The sequence below is a fragment of the Lynx canadensis genome, chromosome D4 (assembly GCF_007474595.2).
Source record: "Lynx canadensis isolate LIC74 chromosome D4, mLynCan4.pri.v2, whole genome shotgun sequence".
Lineage (NCBI taxonomy): Eukaryota > Metazoa > Chordata > Mammalia > Carnivora > Felidae > Lynx > Lynx canadensis.
Genome location: NC_044315.2, coordinates 2,738,877 through 2,761,335, shown reverse-complemented (window position 1 = coordinate 2,761,335; position 22,459 = coordinate 2,738,877). Strand labels below are relative to the sequence as shown.

Below are 22,459 nucleotides of genomic sequence, written 5' to 3'. Positions count from 1 at the left end.
CCTATACTTATATTTTTTTTTTTTTAATTTTTTTTTTTTTTCAACGTTCATTTATTCTTGGGACAGAGAGAGACAGAGCATGAACGGGGGAGGGGCAGAGAGAGAGGGAGACACAGAGTCGGAAACAGGCTCCGGGCTCCGAGCCGTCAGCCCAGAGCCCGACGCGGGGCTCGAACTCGCGGACCGCGAGATCGCGACCTGGCCGAAGTCGGGCGCCCAACCGACTGCGCCACCCAGGCGCCCCTATACTTATATTTTTTAAGACTAAGAAAGATGCAGGCCTAACGTTCTGTGCTCCATGGTTTTAATGGAAAAAAAAGTCTGACTCTAGTTGTCCGGGCAACAACCTCAATCCACCTGACCCCTTCTCCCGGAAGGTGTGACCTGCAACCCTCCCGACAAGCACAACACGGGGACTAGAAGCAGGCAGGGGGGCTCTGAAAATACGGCGTCCAAAATACGGAGCCGGCGCAGAAGAAGGCGGGCTGCCACCCGAAAGGGCCTAGCTCTGGCCCCGGGGGCCGCCCCTCGGGGTGCCGGCGCCCCCTCCCTCCGCGATGACGCCCCCCGCCCCCCCGGCCGTCCGCACTGCACCGTGAGCTCCCGGCCCCCGCACCTGGCACCCGGTGCCGCCGAACTGTCAACCCGGCCGCGCCGGTGGTGCCTGAGCATGGGAATCCCGTCCCCCTTGACCTCAGTTGTCCAGGGTTCTCAAAGATCCTACTGCCACGTGTGGCACCAAAGGAGCCCCAGTGACCAACATCTTCACTGGCAAACTCTTCCATTGCTCCCATCTGTGTTACTGTGGGGGGGGGGGGCGGGGGGCTGGCTGGGGCGAAAGCCTTGGCTTCTGTGCCCTTCCAGCCAATCCGATGATGGCAAGCCGCCGCGGTAGCCGCTAGAAAACCGTCCCTGCCCCGAATCCGACAGCGAAAAATGCACCGGTACGAGCTGTGTCGAAGGCAGATCTGACACGCGTGCTCCGTCCCGGAGACGTGTGCGCGGCCGTGGCTCTTGCCCCACGTTTGCCTGAGGTTGGCGACTCGGGCCCGCGGGATCGGTCGGAGGCTTCCTGCTTCTCGAGTGGCCGGTGGGTTAGGTGGCTGGTTGTCTCCGCAGCAGATTTCCCAGTTGCTCCGTGGAAAGGGCCCGTGCCCCACGGAGCTCTGTCTCGACCCCTTCCTTCGAGCTGGAGTACTGGGATTTCTTACGGGGTCATCCGGTGTCAGGAGGTCAACAGTGCCTGTAACTTTTAAAAAACGCCCGTGTTGACGTTCCCGTGTGATTTTAACAGATGCTGTCTTTTAAAAGACAGAAGGATCCATTCGTCGGCTGGCACCTTCTAATCGGTGCCACGGCACAGGCCCCCGTCCCGTGCGGCCCCACGGTGCGAGGCACCCCTGGGTCGGAGCAACAGAAGGACTCTCCGCGCGCTTAGAGTGGGACGGTAATAAATTCGATGCTTCAAGAGTGAGGAGTTAAGGGTGGATTCAAAAAATTCTGTTGAGTGAATCTGTGAAGTTCTAATGCTAAATGAACCCCATTTCTGTTCTCTGTTCTTGGGGGGTGTGTGTCCAGGATGGAAGATGGGGTGAAGCCTGTGGGTGATGGGGGAGTCGGGCAGCTCCACAGATGTGTGTGGGGCTTCTTAGGAGTTTTTGTCCCTTGAGGGTCCAGTGGATCCAAGGTGACGGTGGCTTCAGTCTTCTAGAATGTTCTGCCGTGGATTGGAACTAACGTAGGACCATCCGCCTCTTCCTGGAAAGAACAGTTCTGGTTTCAGTCACGGTGCGGATACTCTGCCCCAGGTCACTCGGAAGCAGTGGGAGCTGAACGGGGTTGGGGTGGCATCGTTCAGGCTCCTGCCCTGTGACGACGCAGACGGGGCGGGGGTGGGAACCGCCCTGTGCCCCGTGCCCCAGAGGCCTGCAGCCCTGCAGACGTACCAGAGGTCCCACCCCAGTGTGGGAGCGTCCACACATATAAAGATGGGTAAACTGACTGTTTAGTGCCCCACTGTGTCGTGTTGAGGGCACCTCCCAAATGCTAATGTTTCAGGGCAAAGTAGGAAGGGCTGGTTGGGGACCCCGAAGCCCTGAACACGTGACCTGCTTTCTTTTCCCTCTTGAGGATGTGACAGATGGTAATCTGCAGGTGCGGGAGCTCTCTGCTGTGAAGTCAATGTCTGTCTCAGTGGTGATAAGCAATATATATATATATATATATGTTTATATATATATATATATATATCATGTTTTCTTTGCATGAGAATCAATTTAGAAAATTAGAAGTATTGGCGGGAGATCAAATTCTTGTTTCAATATTAATTCAAAACATGTGTTTTTAAGCTCAGATTCCAGGGTTTGCTTACAAAGGAACAGTGCCAGTGGGAAATCGTAGGGGTGCCTTCGAGTCTCTCTTCCTTGGCCCTCCCCTGTGAAGCATGTTGGGGCTCCGCGGGGTCATCTCAGCTCCCCTTCAAGGCCGTGTGAAGGGCCTCATTCACAGGCGGGGAAACTGAGGCGGGGTGGGTACCCCACCTTCAAAGCCACGCGGTGGGCGGGCAGCCGGCCGAGCTGTCCTGCTCCGTTGGTGTTACCGGGTTCTGCCGTGCCTGGGACTCAGGATTCCCCGGGCCAGCCTGGGTCCCCCGTCGCCCAGTTCCCAGCCTGCACCTCTGCCAGGGCAGGGCTGTGTGTCCCAGGGCCTCTGCACCCCGGGTATGTTCTCTGTGCGCTGTGCCTGGCCGCCCCCGGGGTGCATGGTGGCACCGGGCCTGCGCCCCCCTGCTGGGCCCCTGCCCCCGGCTGTGCTGGGTGTACAAGGCAGGCCCGGCGGGCCTCCGATGCCGCATTGGTGCGGCAGCCCTGGAGACCCCCCCCCCCCCAACACCTCCGTGTGTGAATCAGCGGTACTTTCAAATGACATCCTCGTTTGTCCCTCTGAGCGCCCACAGGGTCCCCGTGGGGCTGCTGGCCGGTGGTTTCACTGAGCTCTGATGCTTGAGGCCCTGGGCGCTCCGCGGACTGATGGCTGACGCATGCGAGCGTCTCCCGACCCACCCCTGTGCCCGGGCCACCACTCCCGGGCTCCTATACTCGACGGCCCAAGGACCCGCTGGCCACTCTGCTGCCCCCCGTTTCATTTGAACAAGGATTGCTTATGGCTGTCTTGGCTGTTGGGGTGGAAGGATGGACAGAGGCCCAGCTGCAGGACATACAGTGTCCTGAGGGTCTCGCAGGGAGGAAGGCACCGGGGTAATTTCCAGGGAAGACAGAAAGTGACAAGCCGCCTGCAGAGGAAGAGGGAGGCCTGACTTCCAAGGAGGGGCAGCAGCGGGAGGCGGGTGGAGGGGCAGGGCGGCAGTTAGAGCGGCCCCTGAAAGGGCCCTGTGTTCGGACACTGTGGCCGCGTGTCTGCTGGCCCTGCCCGTCCTGGGCTCCTGAGATGGACAGTTCCTTTCAGGTGGCGTCAGATGCCTGGTGGGGGTGGGGGGAGGCGTCCTTCTCATAAGTGACACCTGAAACCTGAGGCCCTGGTCCTCATTTCCGGGAATCGGTCACGGGGTGGAGGCAGTTCCCACGAGGTCCCGGGCCTCCCAGGCGGCGCCCCAGAGCCACGAGGCCTCACACTGGTTGCTGGGGCTTCTCTGAGCGCTGGCCCGCGTGCCACCTGCACCGCAGGGCTGTGCGGTGTCCCCGCCGTGAGATGGGAGGTGGTGGTGAATATACGTGAAGAGGAAGGACAGCTGATCCCTGGGATGCTTCGTGCACACGTGTGACGGGCTCTCTGGCTGGCGGAGTAGCATATGCGTGCGTCCCGCCCCCCTGCGTGCACGCCCCCCCCCCTCGCCTTTCTGTGGCGGTGGGGAAGGGGGGAGGGGGATGGTGGAAATACTGCGCTTGGGTCACCGCGTGTCGCAGACAAATCTGGGTCACGTGTCTCAGAACACCAGGCTGTGTAGTGAAACTTTAAAAACGGTCCTGGGAAGGATGAAGTGGAAAAACCACTCTGCTGGCACGTGCTACGAACCCGGATGTGCCGTGCCCCCCCCCCCACCCCCGAGGGTCACAAGCAAGGGAGGGCTATGGGATCAGCCTCCTGTAGCTCCAGACCCAGCTCTTCAGTGGGGGGACTAGGGCCAGGGGACTTGCCGCAGCGCGGGGACAGTCAGTGGCTGAACGTAGGACGGAGCGCAGGACTCATGAGGGTCCTTGACGGTGTGTGTAACGCTCAGCCCCCGATGGAAAATGGCAAACAGCTCTTCCCGCTCGGCTTTGCATTCGTGCCCCTTCCGGGACGAGGAGGTGTTTCTGTTTGGGGCCCTTCAGCCGCAGACCCCGAGAGGGTCTGACTGGCTGTCGTTTCTCCCGGCGATGCCCCAGGGGTGGGGAAGGGAAGGAAGTCGAGGAGGAGGAGGAGGAGGAGGAGGAGGGCACGATCGGCCCAGTCACCGTGGTGTGGCAGAGTGAGGGGCGGCAGGAGGCAGGGTGGACACAACTCAGCACGTACCCAGCTGGGCTTAGCTGCCAGCCGGGCGCAGGTGGGAAGCGGGCCCTGTGCACACTCCCCGGGCCGGGAATCCCAGGCGGAGACACAGTCCTCGGGGCCAAGCAGATCTGGAGACGCGGGGCAGCGAGGAGGCCCCAGGCCCCACCCCAGGAGGGCTGCGCGGGCCCAGGAATGTGTATTTCTGCTAAACAGGGAGTGTGGACCACCATCGGGTGTGAGCTGCCAGCCCTCCCCTACTGAGGGCTCCCCTCCAATTTACCAGTAGGTTTTCCTACCGCTTCGTGTTCTAGATCCCAGAGCCCGTGCTCTGAGTTTTAAAAGTGGAGGATTGATAAGCATCGAGAACTCGAGCAATCGCTGCTGGCGGACAGAGTGCCGTCTGCCAGCCACAATTTATTTATAATGGAGCTTATAAATATTTATAAGTTTGCAAGCAACAAATGCACAGTTTTAAAACTGGCACATTTTATAGCAGCCAGGAAAACTGCGATTTTGTACGAGGACTCTGAATGTCAGTTGCGCGTGCGCACGTACCTGCGCTGATCACGCGGATGCACACCTGTGTGTGTGCGTGCGCGGGCGGGCGGTGGAACGGGCACCTCGGCCTACCCTCCCCGGGCTCTGGTATTTTAAGCCACAAGGACAGGCAGGAAGTTAAGCAGACGTGAAGAGTTTGGGGGCTGACAGGTCCTGGCCTCTGCAGACTCGTGGAGGAGCGTCCTGGATGCCGCCGGAGGTGGGACCCAAGTGCAAGGGGGAGCACGAACAGACAGGAGGGCGGGGTGGGCACTGTGGAAGTGACCGAGGGGCAGGAGGGAAGGGGGGCCGGCAGGGAAGACAAGGAAGGAGGGAGACAGCGCAGGAGGCTGAAGGGAAGAAGAAGCGTTCGGGGACGAGCAAGTCCAGTCTTACGCGCTGCTTGCATCCGGCAGTGTCTTTCCGAGGTCAGAGACGACGGGCAGGAAGGGACAGGTGCGGAAAAGCTGTCCGCACCGGGTGCGCTCGGGGGCGAGCGGTCTGCCTGGGCACAGCTGTGCACCCCGCAGCTGGCGGGCATTCGTCTCGGCCCGTCTGTGCACGGGTTCCTGTGCGGCAGGCTCTGTGCTGGGCTCCCGGGAGAGACGGGAATCTGTCATCCGGTAGGAAACAAACACACCCGGGGCACGAGGGTCAGACGGGCCTGATGGCCCGCGTGGCCAGGTTCAACAGGACAGTAGAGGCTGGGGCTCCCGGTTGGGCCCGGGGGTCTGAAGGCTGTGTGAGCTGGAGGCGGGTGGGGCGGGAGGGTCACAGGGGACATTCAGAGCCTGCGGGGCACCCTTCTCATGCATGCCCCACGGCTGGTGTTGGCATGGGCGCTGGGGACTGGGGGGCTGCACTGGGCAGGCCCCCTGCCTCCCCAGATGTCCTGAATAAATGACTCTCCAGGCTCCTCCCCGAGCTGGGAGAACCATTCTCACGGAAGAAAGTGCCAGGCACGAAACCTCGTACAAGGTTACATTTCTGTGTCGTTGCTTCACCTTGAGACGCTGTAGGTAGCAAGGCGTGCACACGGAGAGCGCAGGCGTGGTCCTGAGTGTCCCACGCACCCGGGGCATCCTTACCACAACCAAATTGTCTACCCGACCAAATCCAGCAGTGGTCAACAAAGCAGGAATACGTGGGCATCTCTGTCTTTGAACGCTGAGTTACCTTTCTCTGTAATGACTGTGTGTCAGCTGCGAGTGCAACGTTCTGTGTTCATTTGCCTTTTGAATAAAACTTGTTCCAGAATAAATACTGTAAAAACTTTAAGTATGTGAATGTTTCTTTGCACTGAGAATTAAACAAGAATTAAACATGGGATGTTAAAAGTCCAAGGATTAGGAAAGAACTCCGTGTAAATTCAATGTGTAATAATAAGATATTTATTACTTTTTAAAAAGCATTTGGATGGGAAATTATATATATTGATAAATATCACTTGAGAATCCTGTGTTTTGTTTTCCATTGACTTTTGCGGAACAAGAAAGAATTGCCGTGAAAGTCTCTGCCTGGGCGTGTCGCCGATGAGCCACTTTCTGCTTTGATGCTGGGACAGAATCGCCTTTGGGTTCTGAGGAGTGGCATTCTCAAACCAGCTTTCTAACCTTCTCCAGGAAGCGACGTGGCTTCTGGCCGCATCTGTGGCGGCCAGGCGGAGGGGCCGCGTGGCGTCCCCGAGCGTCAGCGCCGTGGCCCGGGGCACCGGGTGTCACGGCCGTGTTGGCGATGGCACCCTTCTGCTCACTGGTCATGGGAAAATGTGCCTTCATCTTCGGGAGACAGGTGTGTGCGTTTCTGTGCAGCAAACCCTTTGATATTTCGACTTAGACGCTAAAACGTTTGGGTGGTGAGGCTTTGTCCTCACAGACACAATTTAAGAGCCCGGACTTGCTAATTCAGTGAGGAGTTTTCTATGAAGTGCGCCTGGTTCCACCCCCAGGACAGCCTCTTGGGCAGCACAGGTCACGGGGCAGAGAGCAGCGCCTGCCGCGAAGCTCACCGTTGGAGTGACTGTCACCGAGGTGTGAGCAACGGAGGGCTGCGTGGCCAGCCTCTCCCGTGGGCGGGGGTCTTGCGTCGCCTGGCGAGGCAGAGGGGCTGGAGCTTCTCCGAAGGGAGCGCGTGCCTCTTCCAACAGCAGCACCTGCACAGCCTCGCCCCCCTGACGGTGTGGCGCGCACACGGGGCCTGGCGTCGGCCTTCCTGATGGGGTCTCTGGCCGCGTCCACTCTAGGGGAGCCGCGGTGGTCCTCGCTTGTGCAGTGAGGTTTCTCCACCAACATCAGCACGAACATCCCCAGTCAGGCTGTCTACGGGCCTAACACAGAGCAGACACACACACACACGCACAAGCACACGTGCACACACGCACACACACACACACGCTAGACGTGGCCTTTCGTCAGGAATGACTCGGGGCGAAGGACCGGTTCTGACCTACTCTCTCCTGCTGCAAACGGAGCGGAACCAGACGCCCTCTGTCGGCCACGCTCTGCCAGGACCTGTGATTTTCTCCCCGAGGAAGGGTTAAGGGTTGACCCGCCTCCAAGCCCTGACCCAGGGCAGCTGCCCAGGGGGGACTGGGTGGGGGAGGGCACGGGCTCCTAGAGCCGTTTCCATCCTGGAGGGACAGTGGCCCCAGGTGGGAAACCAGGTGGTCACCCTGCACACGGGCCCCCACGCTGACCCCCAGCCACAGGTTTGTTTTTTCATTTTTTATTTTTTTTTTAAGTTTATTTATTTATTTTGAGAGAGAGAGAGACAGAGCCAGGGAGGGGAGAGGCAAAGAGAATGGGAGAGAGAGAATCTCTGTGCACTGTCAGCACAGAGCCTGATGCCGGTCTTGAACCCATGAACTGTGAGATCATGACCCGAGCCGAAGTCGGACGCTGAACCGACTGAGCCACCCAGGCGCCCCGATGACCAGTTTATATGGAGGCTTTTTGTTTTTGTTTTTTTTTTTTAACAAACACATGGGACACCGTGAAGGTTACTAACCGAGTGAGATCTAGCGCAAGCTCTGTAGTCTCAACTCCTAAACGCGCCCCCGCAAGCTGCCGAGGGCCGTGCACACCGGTCTTGATGTTCGATCACGTTCTGCATACAGCAAGCAAACACCGTGCCTTTTTTGGCGTATTTTTCATTCAGACTGCTTGAAAGTTCTGCGTTCTCTCGACGGGACTGTAGAGCGAGTGTCACTAACATTAGCACCAGAGAGGAGACCCCCCCCCCACAACGCCCCTCAGAGCCAGGGCACCGGGTCCTGAAGTCACGTCGTCACCCGGCGAGCACCGATGCCCAACACTCCAGCTCTCTGGAATGCAGCTTTGTTTTCTCAACCCAGTACCTCAATGCTTCACTTTTCTAGAAATGCTATCTGAGTTCAGAAAGAAGCCCCTTTTCAGTGATGTAAAGAAGCCACCAAAAATGCCACCGAAGACATCTCCTTACAAGTACAATTTCTCTCCTTGGCAACAAAAACGAGAATAGTCTTTGGTCAGTACATGGAAACCACCCAGGACCCACCGGAACGTTCCTCGGTGTGGGGAATGTGCATCAGATGACACACGGGAACCAGCTTCTCTTGCAAATCGTTAACGTGTTGAGACTGAGTCTTGACTCGGCCAGAAATTCCCAGCCAACTTGAGAAACCCCAGGGGCTGCAATGTGGGCTTACCCGAGTAAGGGTCCTTTTAAAGGTTGCTCGTTTTGTTTTTACCAAGAAGCCATCAGCTCTATGGTTATGAGATCTCTACAGATGCACACACGTTTGTCCTGCGGGTGGGGTCCTTGGGGAGGGCGCGCACGGGAACCCCTCCTAAGTAATCCCTTTACCCGGCGATCAGGGACGCAGGGTCAGCCCAGGCTGCAAAGGCAGATTACAGTATCCTCACGTTTCCCTGGAGAGCACACGCGGACACGCTCCTGGCTGTCACTGTCAGGGTCAGCTTTGGGGAGCGTGGAGACCGCCGACCTCCCCAGCTACGCCACTGAGACAACACGGGGCTGCCGCCTCCGAGCTTTTCTGATCAGAGAGAAAGAGACTCAACACAGCCCTGTAAACCTCTCCTAATTCAGTACAAACGTTCCATTGCATCGAACAGACCACTGCTTCCGGCTTCAGGCCGGGGGGGGTGGGGGGGCGTCTGTCCTCTGCTGCTCCTTTGTGGGTCCCTTTCTCGGTTGGTCTGGGGATGGGCTCCTGGAAGCCCCTGGCTCTTCTGTGATCCGTAGGAACCCCAAACAATCAGGGAATTTGGTTAACGTGGGTTTGGATGTGCAGGGACACAGGAGCCCCAGAGGAACAGGGACACGGCTCCCAGAGATCACCAGATCGCCCGATCTCCCAGGATCCTTCAGACCCACACATCTGAGACCCACCTGGAATCAGCCCTCTCTGGGAAGTCAGGCATTCAAAGCCTGCTGAACACAAGACTTCACGTCGGTCTGAGGAGCCCGGGACTGCCGTGTCCACCGAGTGTCCAGCCACATCCTTACACCTGGTGGTTCAATCAGGACACACTTGCACTTACGGATATTTAACTGTGTCACACACTGCCGCTCACCGACATACCCAAGTGCCGCGTACCAACGGCAGACATAAGAGACACAAGTGCTCCGTGACACAGAAATGACGAGCACACAGGCATCCACTCCGCTCACAGTGTAGAGTGAAGTTACCAAACATCGTCACGACGTTCTGAGAAACACCCTGCACGTTGTGGGGCCCGCGACCTTCCCTGTCCAGGCCCCGCGGGGAGCAGCCGGGGGGCTCAGGGGAAGGCGGCAGATACTGTCGCAGCGTGGTGCGTTCAGAAGACGAGCCAAGACAGACAGAGCGCACGGTCTGCCGTGACACACGCTGGCGGGTCCTTGGGTCCCCCTCCTCACGCGACGTCCACGCCGGGCAAGCCACTGGCGAGTGGACTTCCCGAGTCCCCTCTCTGGAACTCCCAGGGGCGAGGCGTGCAACAGATACGGCCGTGGCCACAGAGCGGGGCTCCCCTCCCCCGCTCCTGGAGGCAGGCGCTCTCACTTGCAGAGAATCCCGTTCTGCAGGGTTTTGTTTCCGTCGGTGATGCAGGGTGAGGCGACTCTCTGGGGAGGGTCTTCCTTGCTCTTCGGCGAGGGGCTGCTGTTGTTGCTGCCGCTGGACTTGCTTCTGCTGGGATCGAGGGCAGGCTGGGTGGGCGAGGAGCGGGCGCCACGGCCCCGGACCAGGCAGGTGCAGACCAGCCGGAAGAAAGCCCGCCGCATCTCCTTGCTGGCCAGCGTGTAGATGACGGGGTTCATGGCGGAGTTGAGCACGGCCAGCATGATGAACCACTGGGCCTTGAACAGGACGGCGCACTCCTTCACCCTGCAGGCCACGTCGACGAGGAAGAGGATGAAGAGTGGGGACCAGCAGGCGATGAACACGCTCACCACGATGACCACGGTCCGCAGCAGGGCCATGGAGCGCTCCGAGTTGTGGGGGCTGGCCACCCTGCGGCTGCTGGACTTCACCAGGAAGTAGATGCGGGCGTACAGGATGACGATGGTCACCAGGATGGCCGTGAAGATGCTGATACAGAACGCGATGTACTTCTTGGAGTAGAGGGGCAGGATGGTGGAACAGTCGGGGAGGTCGTGCACACAGTTCCAGCCCAGGATGGGCAAGGCGCCCAGCGAGAGCGCGATGAGCCAGCACATCCCGATCAGAAGAAACACGCGGTGCTTCTTGTTGGCGTCGTACGGCCGCATCTTGATCATCGTCAGGTGCCGCTCGATGGCGATGGCCAGCAAGCTGCAGGTGGACGCCCCGAGGGCCACAAACATGCTTCCTTCCCGCAGGAACCAGACCGTCGGGGACAGGCTCAGCGTCCGCTTGCCCGACATCAGGATGTTGACCTTGTAGGCGATGCCGGCCAGCAGGTCACAGAGGGCCAGGTTGCCGATGAAGAAGTACATGCGGTTGTGGAACTTATTGTTTCTCCAGATGGCGATCAAAACCATGAGGTTCTCCAGCACGATGAAGCTGCAAATGACCAGGAACAGCACGGTGGTCAGCGTGCTGCCCTCGGGGGCCTCCTTCAGCCTGCCCTCCAGCTTGCCCACGTAGTTGTAGTGCTGGTGCAGGGTCTCGTTCCCGGGGGAGGGCCTGGGGCGCGGCGCGAGGACAGAGGCCGCCATCGCCACCGGGACTCACCGAGGCTCAGCTCCGGGAGCCACCAGAGGGCGCCCTGGGCACGTCCATTTCCAGAGAAAAAGCCCCGGCTCAGGCTTCGGAGGTGGCCCCGGGCGGGACCCCGGCCAGGGCATGGAGAGCAGGCGCCTGCGGAGACAAAAGAGGGGCGCCCAGCGATTAAGGGGGGAGCAGCGGCAGCGGCAGAGTCGGAGGAAGGCACCAAAAACGCGGGAGCGTGGGACTGGCCGGGGCTCCCCGGAGGCAGAGGCGGCCACGGGCAGCGACTTGCCGTCTGCAGCCGCCTGGAGGGAGACTCGGTGCCTGAGCGCCCGTCGTCCACTCTTGTAACATGACACAGACCCAAATAAACGTCCATCGGGGACTCTCCGGGCATGTGGGATGCTGGCCACCCAGCCTCATCCACAGGCGGGAGCTGCTAAACCATGATTCCCAGTTACCAGGAGAGAAACGGGGTCATCTCAGGACAACAACAACACAGGACGGAGCCCAGAAGCACGCCCACCCAGCTCCTGAGGCCTCCCTGGTGAGCCCGGAGCCACGTGGGGCGACGGCGTCCCGGGTACCAGGGCTGGGGACAGAGTCTGGTCCAGACGGCCCGCAGGCGAGGCCTGAGACAGGGCCACGAGGCCACCAGAGGCCTTCCCTGGGGGCGGCGGGGCGTGGTGGTGGGGGGGCAGACGGGACGTAGGCCTATACGTCCACCCAGGGTGAAGGAAGGGAAGGTAGGGACCAGACCTTGGGCTTTGAACTTGGCTGAAAATCCAGAGCTCAGATGAGACTGTCTGAACCCCCCAAACTGAAGGCGTGTACATGAGCCGGAAGCCACGCCCCCCCCGGGGGCACTAGACAACCGGTGAAGGTGAGAAGCCAAGCTCCAGGCTCTCCAGGGCCCCGGATTTTAATCGTCCCCCAACCTGACACTTCCCACCCTCACCTGGGGCCACACTCAGCACCTCCGGGGACGTCACCATCACAGCTAGACGCGGCTTTCAGGGGGCCCAAGGGTTTTAAAACAATTATAAGTGCAAATATCTACTTAAGATCCAATGAGGTGAGCTTAAGACAGCCCACCGACTCCCCGGCCGCGACTTCTTTGACTTTTGGAACATTCAGGTCAGAGCCCTAAGTCAGAGTCCGGCCACTGAGCTCCACTGCCAGGTACCAACACGGCCTGAGAGGGGCTCGTCCTGGAAGGACCCAGGGCTGCAGTGCTGGCGGCCGCTCTCGGAGGAGAAAGAGAGGAAACCGCGGGTCCCCTCAGGGCACCCTCCAGGTCACTGCTCCCTGGCCCCCGGCGCTGCTCAGGGCCCGGGGTGCCGTCAGCCTGCCCTCTGTCAGCGGGGGGTCGGGTTCTCTGAGACAGAAAGAGGCAGTGCCATGTCCTCTTTGCAGACTTCCCCAGCACGCAGAAGCGTCGATGCCCTGCTGCTTCCAGAAACCCCGGGGGCCCGGCCTCTGGGAGGCACGGGCGTGTCTGGAGGCGCACGGGTCAGCCCAGTGGACGGCTTTGCCACCAGCCTCCCCTGGCACCGGACCTTCGTCTAAGTCCGTCCTGAGAACGGCGATGTCCCCGCCCACGGTGGGCACACACAGGCCCCACGCCAGCCCGCCCGCTGCCCCCTCGGTCCGCTGGCACCGAGTCCAGTCTGCCTCACACCTGCGCCCTCCCCTGGGTTTCCGTCCCTGGAACTGACCATGGTACACACGTGGTCCACGTGACTCACGACCACGGGTGAGTGAGCTAGCATCACAACAGTCTGAACCGCAGAAGCGTGTGAGTGTTACCTACACGGACGAGGTGTGCGAACTGCTCTTGAATTGACGAGACGGGGCTCCAAACATCCACATCGGGAAGGTTCTTAAGCCTCGGCACAGCTGCAGCTTGTCTCCGGCCCGATTCCCCCGCGAGAAGTCCACGCCACGCACGGTCCTGCCTCTGCACGCTCCCCACCCCCGGGCTTGCGTGGACAGTGTGGACAGAAGGGATACCTTCCAAACCTGCTGGGTCTGCACCTCTTGGAGGTAAAGAGAGGGGACATGCAGGTGCAGGGCTGCAGGGGTGCCCTTGCCCGCATATGCGGGGTTCAGAAGGAACTGAGCTGAGCGGTAAAGTCAGGACCCAGCAGTAAACCGACCACAATGAAAACACGGAAGCCGTGCCAGAGAGCCACCGAAACCACGCATCTTGAGGGTGGATGTATCTCCCCACTGATGCTTGATTGATCATTTCCCTTGATGAAATATTCATCATTCAAAAAGCATACTTTTTCAGAACGTCCTTTGTTAAATGCTATTCTCCGCCTTTTGTGTAACTGGAAGGCATCTGGCTCTCTTTGGAACTAAAAGCTTATTTTCTTTGGGTTTTCAACATTAGGACGTAGATTCCATCCCAAGAGTTACGTGCTGGGCTAAAGGCCAGACTGATTTGGGATGCATCTGAGGGCTGCTATTTGCGGGCAAGAGCATCACAGAGGAGTTCTGCCTCCATGTCTCAGGGGCGCGGCAGGACCTGAGTTTTCCGGAAGAAGACTCTCCCATCCTGCCCCCAACTTCTCAGGGCCAGGCAGGGCCTCAGCCCGCCGGAAATGTCCCTTCTGGGAAGTGTCGGGCTGGCAGGCACCAGCTCCCGGGAAGCCAGCCTGGCCTACCCTGCAGAGAAGGGGACCCCCAACACTCCTCCCGGTAAGGGGACCCCCAACACCCCTTCTGGTAAGGAGACCCCCAACAGTCCTCCCAGTAAGGGGACCTCCCAACACCCTTCCCGGTAAGGGGACCCCCAGCACCCCTCCCGGTAAGGGGACCCCCAGCACCCCTCCCGGTAAGGGGACCCCACTGGCCAGCTTCTCATACCCTCGAGGGCCACAGTCTATTTCCGACCTCTGCGTAAATGGGGCCGCACAGCATAGTACTGTGCCTGGCATCTTTGTGCCGATGTGATGCTCGGCAGAGTCCTACGTGGAGGTACATTCAGATCCAGTAATTCCTGCTCCTGTCAAGGACGGCTGCACCTGTCTGTGGACACAGGATGGCTGCCGCATGTCATCGTCCTTAGATGCGCGGCTGGGGCCGGAAGGGGGCGTCCTCAGGAGTCTGTGTCTGTGCTTCTGTGCGGTGCCTTGGATTTCTGGACATCGTGTTGGTGTCTAGGAGGGGCTCTGATACAGGGGTCCCTGTAGAGACTAATGGCACTTGGCTGGCTGGAGAAGTCCCCACGGGGGTGACATTTATACATTATGCTCACATTTTGTTTTATTTTAAAAGATAAGCATGTGGGGCTGGTAGTGACCGCCGTCTGGCTTTTCATTGTAAGCGTCTGATCACTGCTTAATTTCCCCCGAACAACTCAGAAATAACGGCCGAAAAAGGATGCTGAGGAAGGTGGCGGTGGGCCTTCTTGTCTTGTATGGCTCGGAGCGCCGGCCCTGTTCCAGAAGCTGCTGCATGGTGCGGGCCCTCGGGGGAGGAACCTCTGCTCGCTGCAGACGACTTCCAGGCTCCAGAGGGCTGATGTCCACCGGCAGGACTCTCGCTCCCACGGGCTGTGCCCACGTCCCCGGGACCCCCGCACACCCCTCCCGCTCACCCGTGCCGAGCAGAGAGGTGTGTGCATCTCACGGTGAACAGATGTACTGCCCACGCCCAGTGCCCAGGGGACGGACTCAACAGAGATCACTACCTACAGTTTTCCCGGCATCCTCACGAAGGTGGGGTCAAGTCTGCCTCAAGGCATTCCAGCACCAATTCTTTTTCCCTTTGCTGAGAAGGACTAAGACGCCTTCTAGAAGGTGGTGCCACCGTGAGCCATCCAGGTTAGACCGTGTCACATCAGTGGGGCTCCCCGCCCCTCTGTTCCAAGGAGGTGCATCCGCGGACAGGGGCCGGCCCGGGTCGGCCGATGGATTCCAGATGTGCTGTCTACGCTAGTGATTCACTTTCTCTACACATGGCAATTTGAAAGATAAACAAACTATAAAAAGAAGGAAAAGAAAAAAAGTAAAGGAAAATATTTCCACTAAGTCTGGGGTCCGTCCCTCTCCCTCTCCGTACAGGCAAACAAGAAAAGCACAGGAAGACAGTGAGAAATTCCTCCTGGTCAGAGTCAGGGTGAGATTTCTCAAAGGCACGTTCTCCCGGAGAAATCGACTCGTTCATCCTCTAAACTGAGCTAAAACGCCAAGCCTTTGCCGATGCTTGGAAAATTTCTTGGAAAGCAGTACTTTGTTGTTGTCGTTTATGAGAATTTAGGAAGGAAGTAGGGGGCCGGCCACTTCAACGCTCCAGGAAATTCTTTTGCTAATGAGTACTTCCCCTTGCCCCAGATTTCTGAGGCGACCCCGCGGGGCTTTTAGAGGTGGTCACGGCAAGAGGCTTCACACACAGCCCGCGCGCCCCATGCCGGCACTCTGCTCCCGCCCAGGCTCGGAGCCCCCGGTGAGTAACCCTTGTGAGCAGGCTCCCTGCTACCCGGCGGCTTTCCCAGGGGCCATTCTCCCGGGCAGGTGAGCCTCAGACGTTAACACAGATCTGGCACACTCCAGGCACGCGGGGTGGACCCAGGAGCCCGGGCACAGGCCCCAGGGTCTGCCTCTGCGCTCTCTCTCTCTCCTGGGTCCCCAGGCTCGTCCGTCAAGGTTTTGATACAAGAGGGCTTACCCTCTGCTGTCTGTTCAGACTCCCCCTTCTCTGCTTGTTCTCAGTGAGGGCACAGGACTGGACTCCTGCCACAGTTGCCCCCCTCATGCGTGACGGTGTGAGCTCCCCGGGGGGACCCAGGGCATATGCAAATAAGAGACATCTGGGCCCAAGAAGCCCTAACTGTGGGGTCCCTCCCATCCTTTCCCAGAACGACGGGGCCACAGCACGTCTGGTCCCCATGGCGGCATCTGCCTTTTGGACGTTCGAAGAAGGAAACTGAGGCTGCGGTGTGGCGGTCGCCGTCCCTGGCGGCACAGCTCGGAAGACACGGCTGGGCTGGCCGGCCCGGGGATGTGATCCCCATGCACCATATTGGGGGCAGCTCTTCCGGAGCGTCCGCCCCTCCTCGCGTTCTTCACCCGGACGGTGACAAGAGTGTCACCAGGGGCCGAATGCCGGAATGCGTGCGGACCGACACCGGGGCGATGGGAGTCGCGTCTTCAGGCCGAAGGGCCTCGCAGACTGACTCAGGACGGGCACCCGCTCGCGGTGCCGGGCAGATGCCAGAGCCACCCCTGGGTGCCACGCTGTGCAGTGAGCAGTCTCGTCACAGACTCACCCGGTGGCCTGCCGCCTGGCCTCCCACAGACACGGTGGCAACTCCACCAAATCAGAAGGAAAAGGACAGAGAACAAAAGGCGACTGCGTGCCCACTGCTGACACGACAGTGACCGAGATACAGGAGTCTGCACAACAGGGCAGAGGTCACCGCGCCTCCCGTTAGCGCCGAAAGCTCCGGAGCATCTCCTGAGGCAATTAATTATTTCAGCAGAAAATGGGGGCCGAGGACCCAAGGAGTGAGAAGTGGCTCCAAACCCATAGGAGGAGGAGGACGGAGCCACAGGAGAGGGAACAGAAGGCTGGGTGACCCCCAGCAGGCCCTCGGCTCCGTCACAGAGGGCCTGAGGGCGCCCCGTGGCCAAGTCGGCTGTGTCACAGCACAAAGTCCTGGCAGAAAAAAAGGGGCTTCACAGCAGGGTAACCCCCACATTTCGAGACGACGGCACGCTCTGATTCTCGTTTCTCGATCATAAAAACACACGCGTACACTGTAGGTATCGAAGCATCTTTAGGAGGACGGAAAAGATCCCAGACGACCAAGTCAGTGGCCTAGTTCCCAGGGACAGGAAAAGCGGTGCCTGCGTTCCGAGAACATCATTGGGCCAACGTGGGAGGAAACGGGAGTTTCTACTACCCACACGTGGTAGCAAATCAGGAGAGCCACGCACTTTACCAAGTTCAGAAACGCAAGGGAAAAAGCAGCATTTTCAAAGATGGGGCTGGTTGAGAAGCCATGCCTTCTGTCTCTTAGCAGGAGGCTCCGAAGGGCTGACTTTCAGTCTCTGGTGTCAGAGGCCGGATGTGAAGGTTTGCTGACTGAGAACACCCCACGTGTGGCCCTCCTGCGGCCACAAAATTACTCATTCCGGCACTGCGCTCGGCCTCGGTTACGTGAGACATCGTACAGATCCAGACATCCCACGAGCCGTGGAGTGCCACACACACACACAGCCACACCATCAGCCATGACACGGCCGTCTTTCACCGCCACGTACCCGCGGAACCTAACCCAGCCCTGGTACTTTCTAGCAATTGTTTTCCTTAACCATGCCTGCAAGACCGCCACGAAGGAAGACGAGAACGTTGACGAGCTGAATTACAAGTAGGTGATTATGTACCGCGTTGTCTCCAACCGCAACCTCCAGACTTTAGAAAGATGCCGAACTCTGGAGTTGGTAAGGGTGCACCCTCCCCTTTAGAAATAATCTTCCAGAAGAGCCCCCGTATCTTCCTAACCCAGTGTGTTCTCCCTTTCAAGAACCCACAGTAAGTGCCTCTCTTACATCTAAATATAACAACCCACAAAGGATATGTCCCCGGGACTGGCCAGCGCCAGAAGGGAGAGGGGAGAGGCAGGCCACTTGGAGCCCGACGTTAGAAGGGTTAGAGCACGACTTTCCGCGACGGCCCCTTCCCCAGGCCTCATGTCGGCTATGAAGGCGGCACACCGCTGTCCCATGGGACCCTTAGGGCTGCACCTAGGGGGTAGGGGCCGTGACCTCCAGCCCCGAGTCCGGCGGTCTCCACCGCCTACTTTGAGAAACAGAAGGAAAAGGTGGAATTTTGCCGCGCATGTGATGTAAAGGAATGGTTTCCCAGGAGAAGGCCCACCCCCGGAGCCCCCAGGTGCTCGTCCTGGAAGGGCGCCTGGCCTGCTAACCGTCCCGGGAGGGACAGCGGCACTCGGGTCGTTAAGGGGAGGCTCAGTCTAGCCGGTCGGGCCGTGGGCAAAAAGGAACCATCCCCTGTCCGCCACGGAATGGGTGGCCCGGGGGACAGCGTGATGCTGAGGTGGTGGCTCGCCCTGCCAGGTCCCCGTCGCGCCCGGGACAGGCTGGAATTTGGCGAGAAAAGGGCCCGGCTGCACTCGCCCGCCCAGATTCTGCGCCCCGGGCCCCGCCGCCGACTCACCTCCGTCTGGGGAGGGCACTGGGGCCGCCCGCGTCCCGGCGACCCCTCCTCCGCTCCCAGCGGCCTGGACCGGGGCAGCGGGGCAGTCCTGGGGCGGGGATGGGGGGGGGGTCGCACTCCGGCCGGGGGTCCCGTCCGCGCTCGTCCTGCCACCGCGCTGGCGCCGCGTCCCCGTCGCGTGTCCACGGACCGGCTCGCTCAGCCTCTGCGCGCGCGCCGGGGCGCAAACTTTTCCAGCGGCCTCGGGGCGGGCCCGCGCTCCACCCCTGCGCCCGCCCCTCCCCGCCTCCTCCGCCCCTGCAACCCGCCCTCTCCTCTCCTCCTCCTTCCCTGACGCCCACCCCCTCCCCGCCTCCTCCGCCCCTGCAACTCGCCCCCTCCCCGCCTCCTCCGCGCCCCTCCCGCCCGCCGCCTCGCCCCCCTCCCCCCCTTCCCCCGCGTCCTCTGCCCCTGCAACCCGCCCCCTCCCCCGCCTCCACCGCGGCCTGCGCGCCCTCACCTCCCCGCCTCCCTGAACCCCCACTTCCCCTTCGCCTCAAGTCCCAGACCATCTCCCCCCCCCCCCCCCCCTCCGCCCCTCTCACTTCCCCGCCCCTGCACCCGCTTCCCTGCCCCCCTCCCTGTGTTCTCCCCTCCCCACCTCTACTCCTCATCTCCCCTCCCCATCTCCCCGCCCCCCCTTCCCACCTCCTGGCGCCTCGGCCCGCTCCCCCACCCCCCCACCTCCGTGCTCGCCCCCCTCACCCCGTCTGCTCCTCTTCCCGAGCCCTCCACTCTCTCTCCTCAGCCCTTGGGGCCGAGCTCGTCCCAAGCCCCTGCCCCAGGAGGCTCCAGACACTGCAACGGGCTGGCGAGCTCCAGGCGGCTGACCTCGGGGTCTCGGGGGGGACCCAGCTGGACCAGGTACCAACTGGGCCCGTGGATGGACTTGGGCCGGGCGTCTGCGGCGCTGACAGCGAGGGTTTGGGGCGACGAGGACGATGGTGACGACGACGGCTGTTACTGTTCCCGTCCTCGTGATCTTAATGATTTCCATCTGAAACTACCTGACCGCGGGCTGGCTGCCGGGTTAGCTGGTGGCTCAGACCCTGTTCCTTGGCTCCCAGCCTCGCGTGCACCCCCGCTCGGCTGGGCTCTGGGGCCTGCGGGCCAATCGCAGTGATCGCTGTCGCACACAGGTTGGACCCTTTTGTGTGGCTGAATAAAGCAGTCCATGGGAGGTGCTGCTGAAGAACACCCGGGGAGGTGACCAGACTACAGAATTTTAACTGGAGAAGGAAGGTAAAAGCCAGGTGAATGAACACAGCAACCGCTCCTGGAAGCTTCTGGAGGTTGGGAGAAAGAGAGGGACGAGAAGGAAAGGAGAGCAAGAAGGAGGCAGGGTCTGATGCCCAAAGCCAGAGTGCACGTCCCTGGGCAGGCAGGATGGAGGCCGCAGGGGTACCAGGAGGGTGGTGGAGGAGAGGGAAGGGTCCCTGGGGTACTTGCCCCAGATCTGGAGGCCTCTTGCTTCCAGAGAACAAGCCCTGTCCAGCATTCTCTGGAGCTGGGAGCGAGTGCTTATTTGGGGCGGATTGAGCCCTGACGGGGCGCCCGGCAGGGTTTGCGCTTTGCTGGCAGAGAAACCCGTGCCCTGGAGAACCTGGGGCTGGGGGCGCTGCGGAGCTCCGGGTCCCAGGAGGGCCGATGCTGGTCGTCCGTGCTGCTTAATGAGTCCCTGACTGCTGTGAGCCCCGTCTGCGTGGAGGCCCTCCAGGCTGACCAGCGAGCCCTGCGCAAGCTTCCGGAAGCCACTTCTGTCCCAAGTTGCAAGTGGGATCGAACGTGCCTCCTACGGCATCCAGCCCAGCGGAGGGGAAGAGAGAGAGAGAGAGAGAGAGAGAGAGAGAGACACTCCCTCGGCCCACGCCAGAGCGGAGGGCACACGCGGCGTGCTGGCTCCTGCATCGGCACCCCACCGGGCACTTGGCTTGTCAGTATTTCTGTTCAACTGGGTGCCTCATGCCGGGTAAGAGGAGCTGCAGGCCGCTGTGCCCGCGTCTCCGCTCACTGAGGGCCTCTGAAACCAGACGTAACGGGGCAAACTTGAGGCCTGGTGATGCCTCCAAAAACAGCCCCAGAAGCCCTGAAAAACAGTGGGGCTTTTTACCGCAGGCGCCCCAAGGGAGAGGCGGGGACGTGACACAGAGGCATTCCTGAAAATCCTCTCAGGAAAACCTTCCTTCCCCCAGAGATTCTCCCCACACACAGCCCTCTCACTGAAGCAGTGCTCCACCCCCACCCCCACCCCCAGCTCCTCCCTCCCTGGGCCTTAAGGCTCAGACACTGGACCCTGACGGGGGGGGGGCCCTCTGTGTGCCCCCCACAGCCCCTAGAGACATATTCTCTCCCTCCTTCTCTCCAGGAAACCAGCCCTCCCTGAGGGTCTCTGCCTCCCGGAGTAACGAGGGAAAGCTCTTCACAGAAAACGTCAGCTCATCAGTACGGGAGGAATGGAAGAATTAGGAGCTCTGCATTCTGCACCCCTCAGATAACTGAGCGGGACAAGGGGACGTGAAAGTGTGTCAATCACACAGTGCCACCCGGGAAAGAAAAAACACCCTCCACTTTCATCGGAGACGTCTGGCTGTCAGCGCCTTCGTGGGGATTCAAACTCAGCATCACCCATGCTGGGTCAGTCTGACGTTAGGGGTCGAAAACTCCAGCTCACGGAATCGCCGACGCTGTGGTCTTGCTGAAAACACTTCAGCCCTCACGTCCAGTTTACGGGAAGGAGGAGGGATAGAGCACGCGGTAAACAACACCAGGAGAAAGGACCAGACAGGTGCCGAGAGCCAGACCTAACGCATCCCTCAAACAGGGTAACGTCAGGAAAAGGGTAGGATTGGTTCTAGGATGAAAACAGCTAAAAAGAAGCAACATTTCTAACAACAAGCATGAACCTGATCACCTAAGCAGCACGAAAGTATTGTGATGACATTTCGGTACGAACGGAGTATCACAGACCCATCCGTACTGCTAATTGGGTGTGGTGATAGCACAATGCTTATCTGGAAGAATGGCCTTATTTCTAGGAGATGAGCTGTTGAGGGTGAAATGTCTTGATGTCCGAAACTTGTTTTCAAATGACTCAGCAAAGTCGATACGTGCACAGAAGGTCGAGAGGACAAAATCAGTGACCGGAGCTGGGGAGCGGACGTGGTGGGGAGTTGTACAACGTGTTCCCCTTCTCTGGATGTTTGAAATTTTTTCGTAACAAAAAGTTGGAGAAAAATAAAATGTCAGGTACCAAATAACTTAAAAATTTCTCCAGCTCTTTTCTCAGGCCGTCAAATCCAGTCTAGACTTAGGAGAATAAAATCAAAAGATAGTCTAATTTATATGTGAATGCTTTTGAAAAACCATCTGGCCCCAGACTTGACTACAGTAGGTACAAACTTATTACCTATCACATATCACCGTATAAACGTAACATGTACTTGTTTATAAGTTTACAAAAGGAAACATTCACTTTCCCAGCGGTTGGCGCCTACAGCCTGGCCAGCAGGTGCAGGGAGCTTGGACGTGGAGCTACGGGGGACCTTCCCGGCAGGGCCAGGGTGCTGCAGGCAGTTTGCAGGAGCCGAGTGGCTGCGAAGGCAGGCCGGACGCTTTGGCCTGCAAATGCGCCTCCTCTCTGCCTCCCTTTCCTCTCCCAGCCTCTGCCTCCTGGATCCCGGGTGCTGTCTGGGTCCCCGGGTCAGAATTAGTGGGCACCACCCCTGTTCTGAGTCCTGCGTTGGCTCTTCTCTTGAGTAAATGTGCACCCCACCTTCCTTGGTTTCCAGACGCCTCTCTGCAGGCGTGCACCCGGGGACGGTGTGGTGTGAGCTCACTGGGGACGAGCCCTGGGAGGATGGGGGTGGGGGGAGGGAGGGGTGCTGAGTAGGAGGAAAGGAGCCCCGCACCGGGGAGAAATGGCTTTCAAACAGCAGCCTGGATACAGATTGGCAAACAAAAGTTGGCCTTTGTGCAGTAACCCTGGCTGGACCCGAGTGAAGCCTGGGACTCGCTGACCTCTTGCAAGTA

General features: G+C 59.7%; 1 protein-coding gene and 1 long non-coding RNA gene across 3 annotated transcripts; one reads left to right on the top strand and one right to left on the bottom strand.

Annotated features, from left to right (window-relative positions):
• Nucleotides 1-7,958: 7,958 nt before the first annotated feature.
• On the bottom strand, nucleotides 7,959-11,338 carry S1PR3 (sphingosine-1-phosphate receptor 3). 2 transcript variants are annotated; one of them, XM_032595653.1, is made up of 2 exons: nucleotides 11,225-11,338; nucleotides 7,959-11,053 (listed from the first exon to the last, which is right to left on the bottom strand). In XM_032595653.1, exons 1-2 carry the CDS (start codon nucleotides 11,335-11,337, stop codon nucleotides 10,069-10,071), a joined length of 1,098 nt encoding a protein of 365 aa, XP_032451544.1. In that variant the 5' UTR covers nucleotide 11,338; the 3' UTR covers nucleotides 7,959-10,068. The 2 variants fall into 2 exon arrangements, with proteins under 2 accessions (XP_032451544.1, XP_030149868.1); XM_030294008.1 differs by lacking the exon at nucleotides 11,225-11,338 and having other exon boundaries at nucleotides 7,959-11,214.
• A 7,797-nt stretch (nucleotides 11,339-19,135) lies between these two features.
• LOC115499608 lies at nucleotides 19,136-21,672 on the top strand. The gene is made up of 4 exons (XR_003964214.1): nucleotides 19,136-19,294; nucleotides 19,570-19,672; nucleotides 20,012-20,399; nucleotides 20,796-21,672. It is a non-coding gene; the product is annotated as an uncharacterized LOC115499608 (long non-coding RNA).
• Nucleotides 21,673-22,459: the final 787 nt, after the last annotated feature.

Coding starts and splice junctions, on each gene's coding strand:
- S1PR3 (XM_030294008.1), bottom strand. CDS start 11,208: ATGGCGGCCTCTGTCCTCGCGCCGCGCCCCAGGCCCTCCCCCGGGAAC.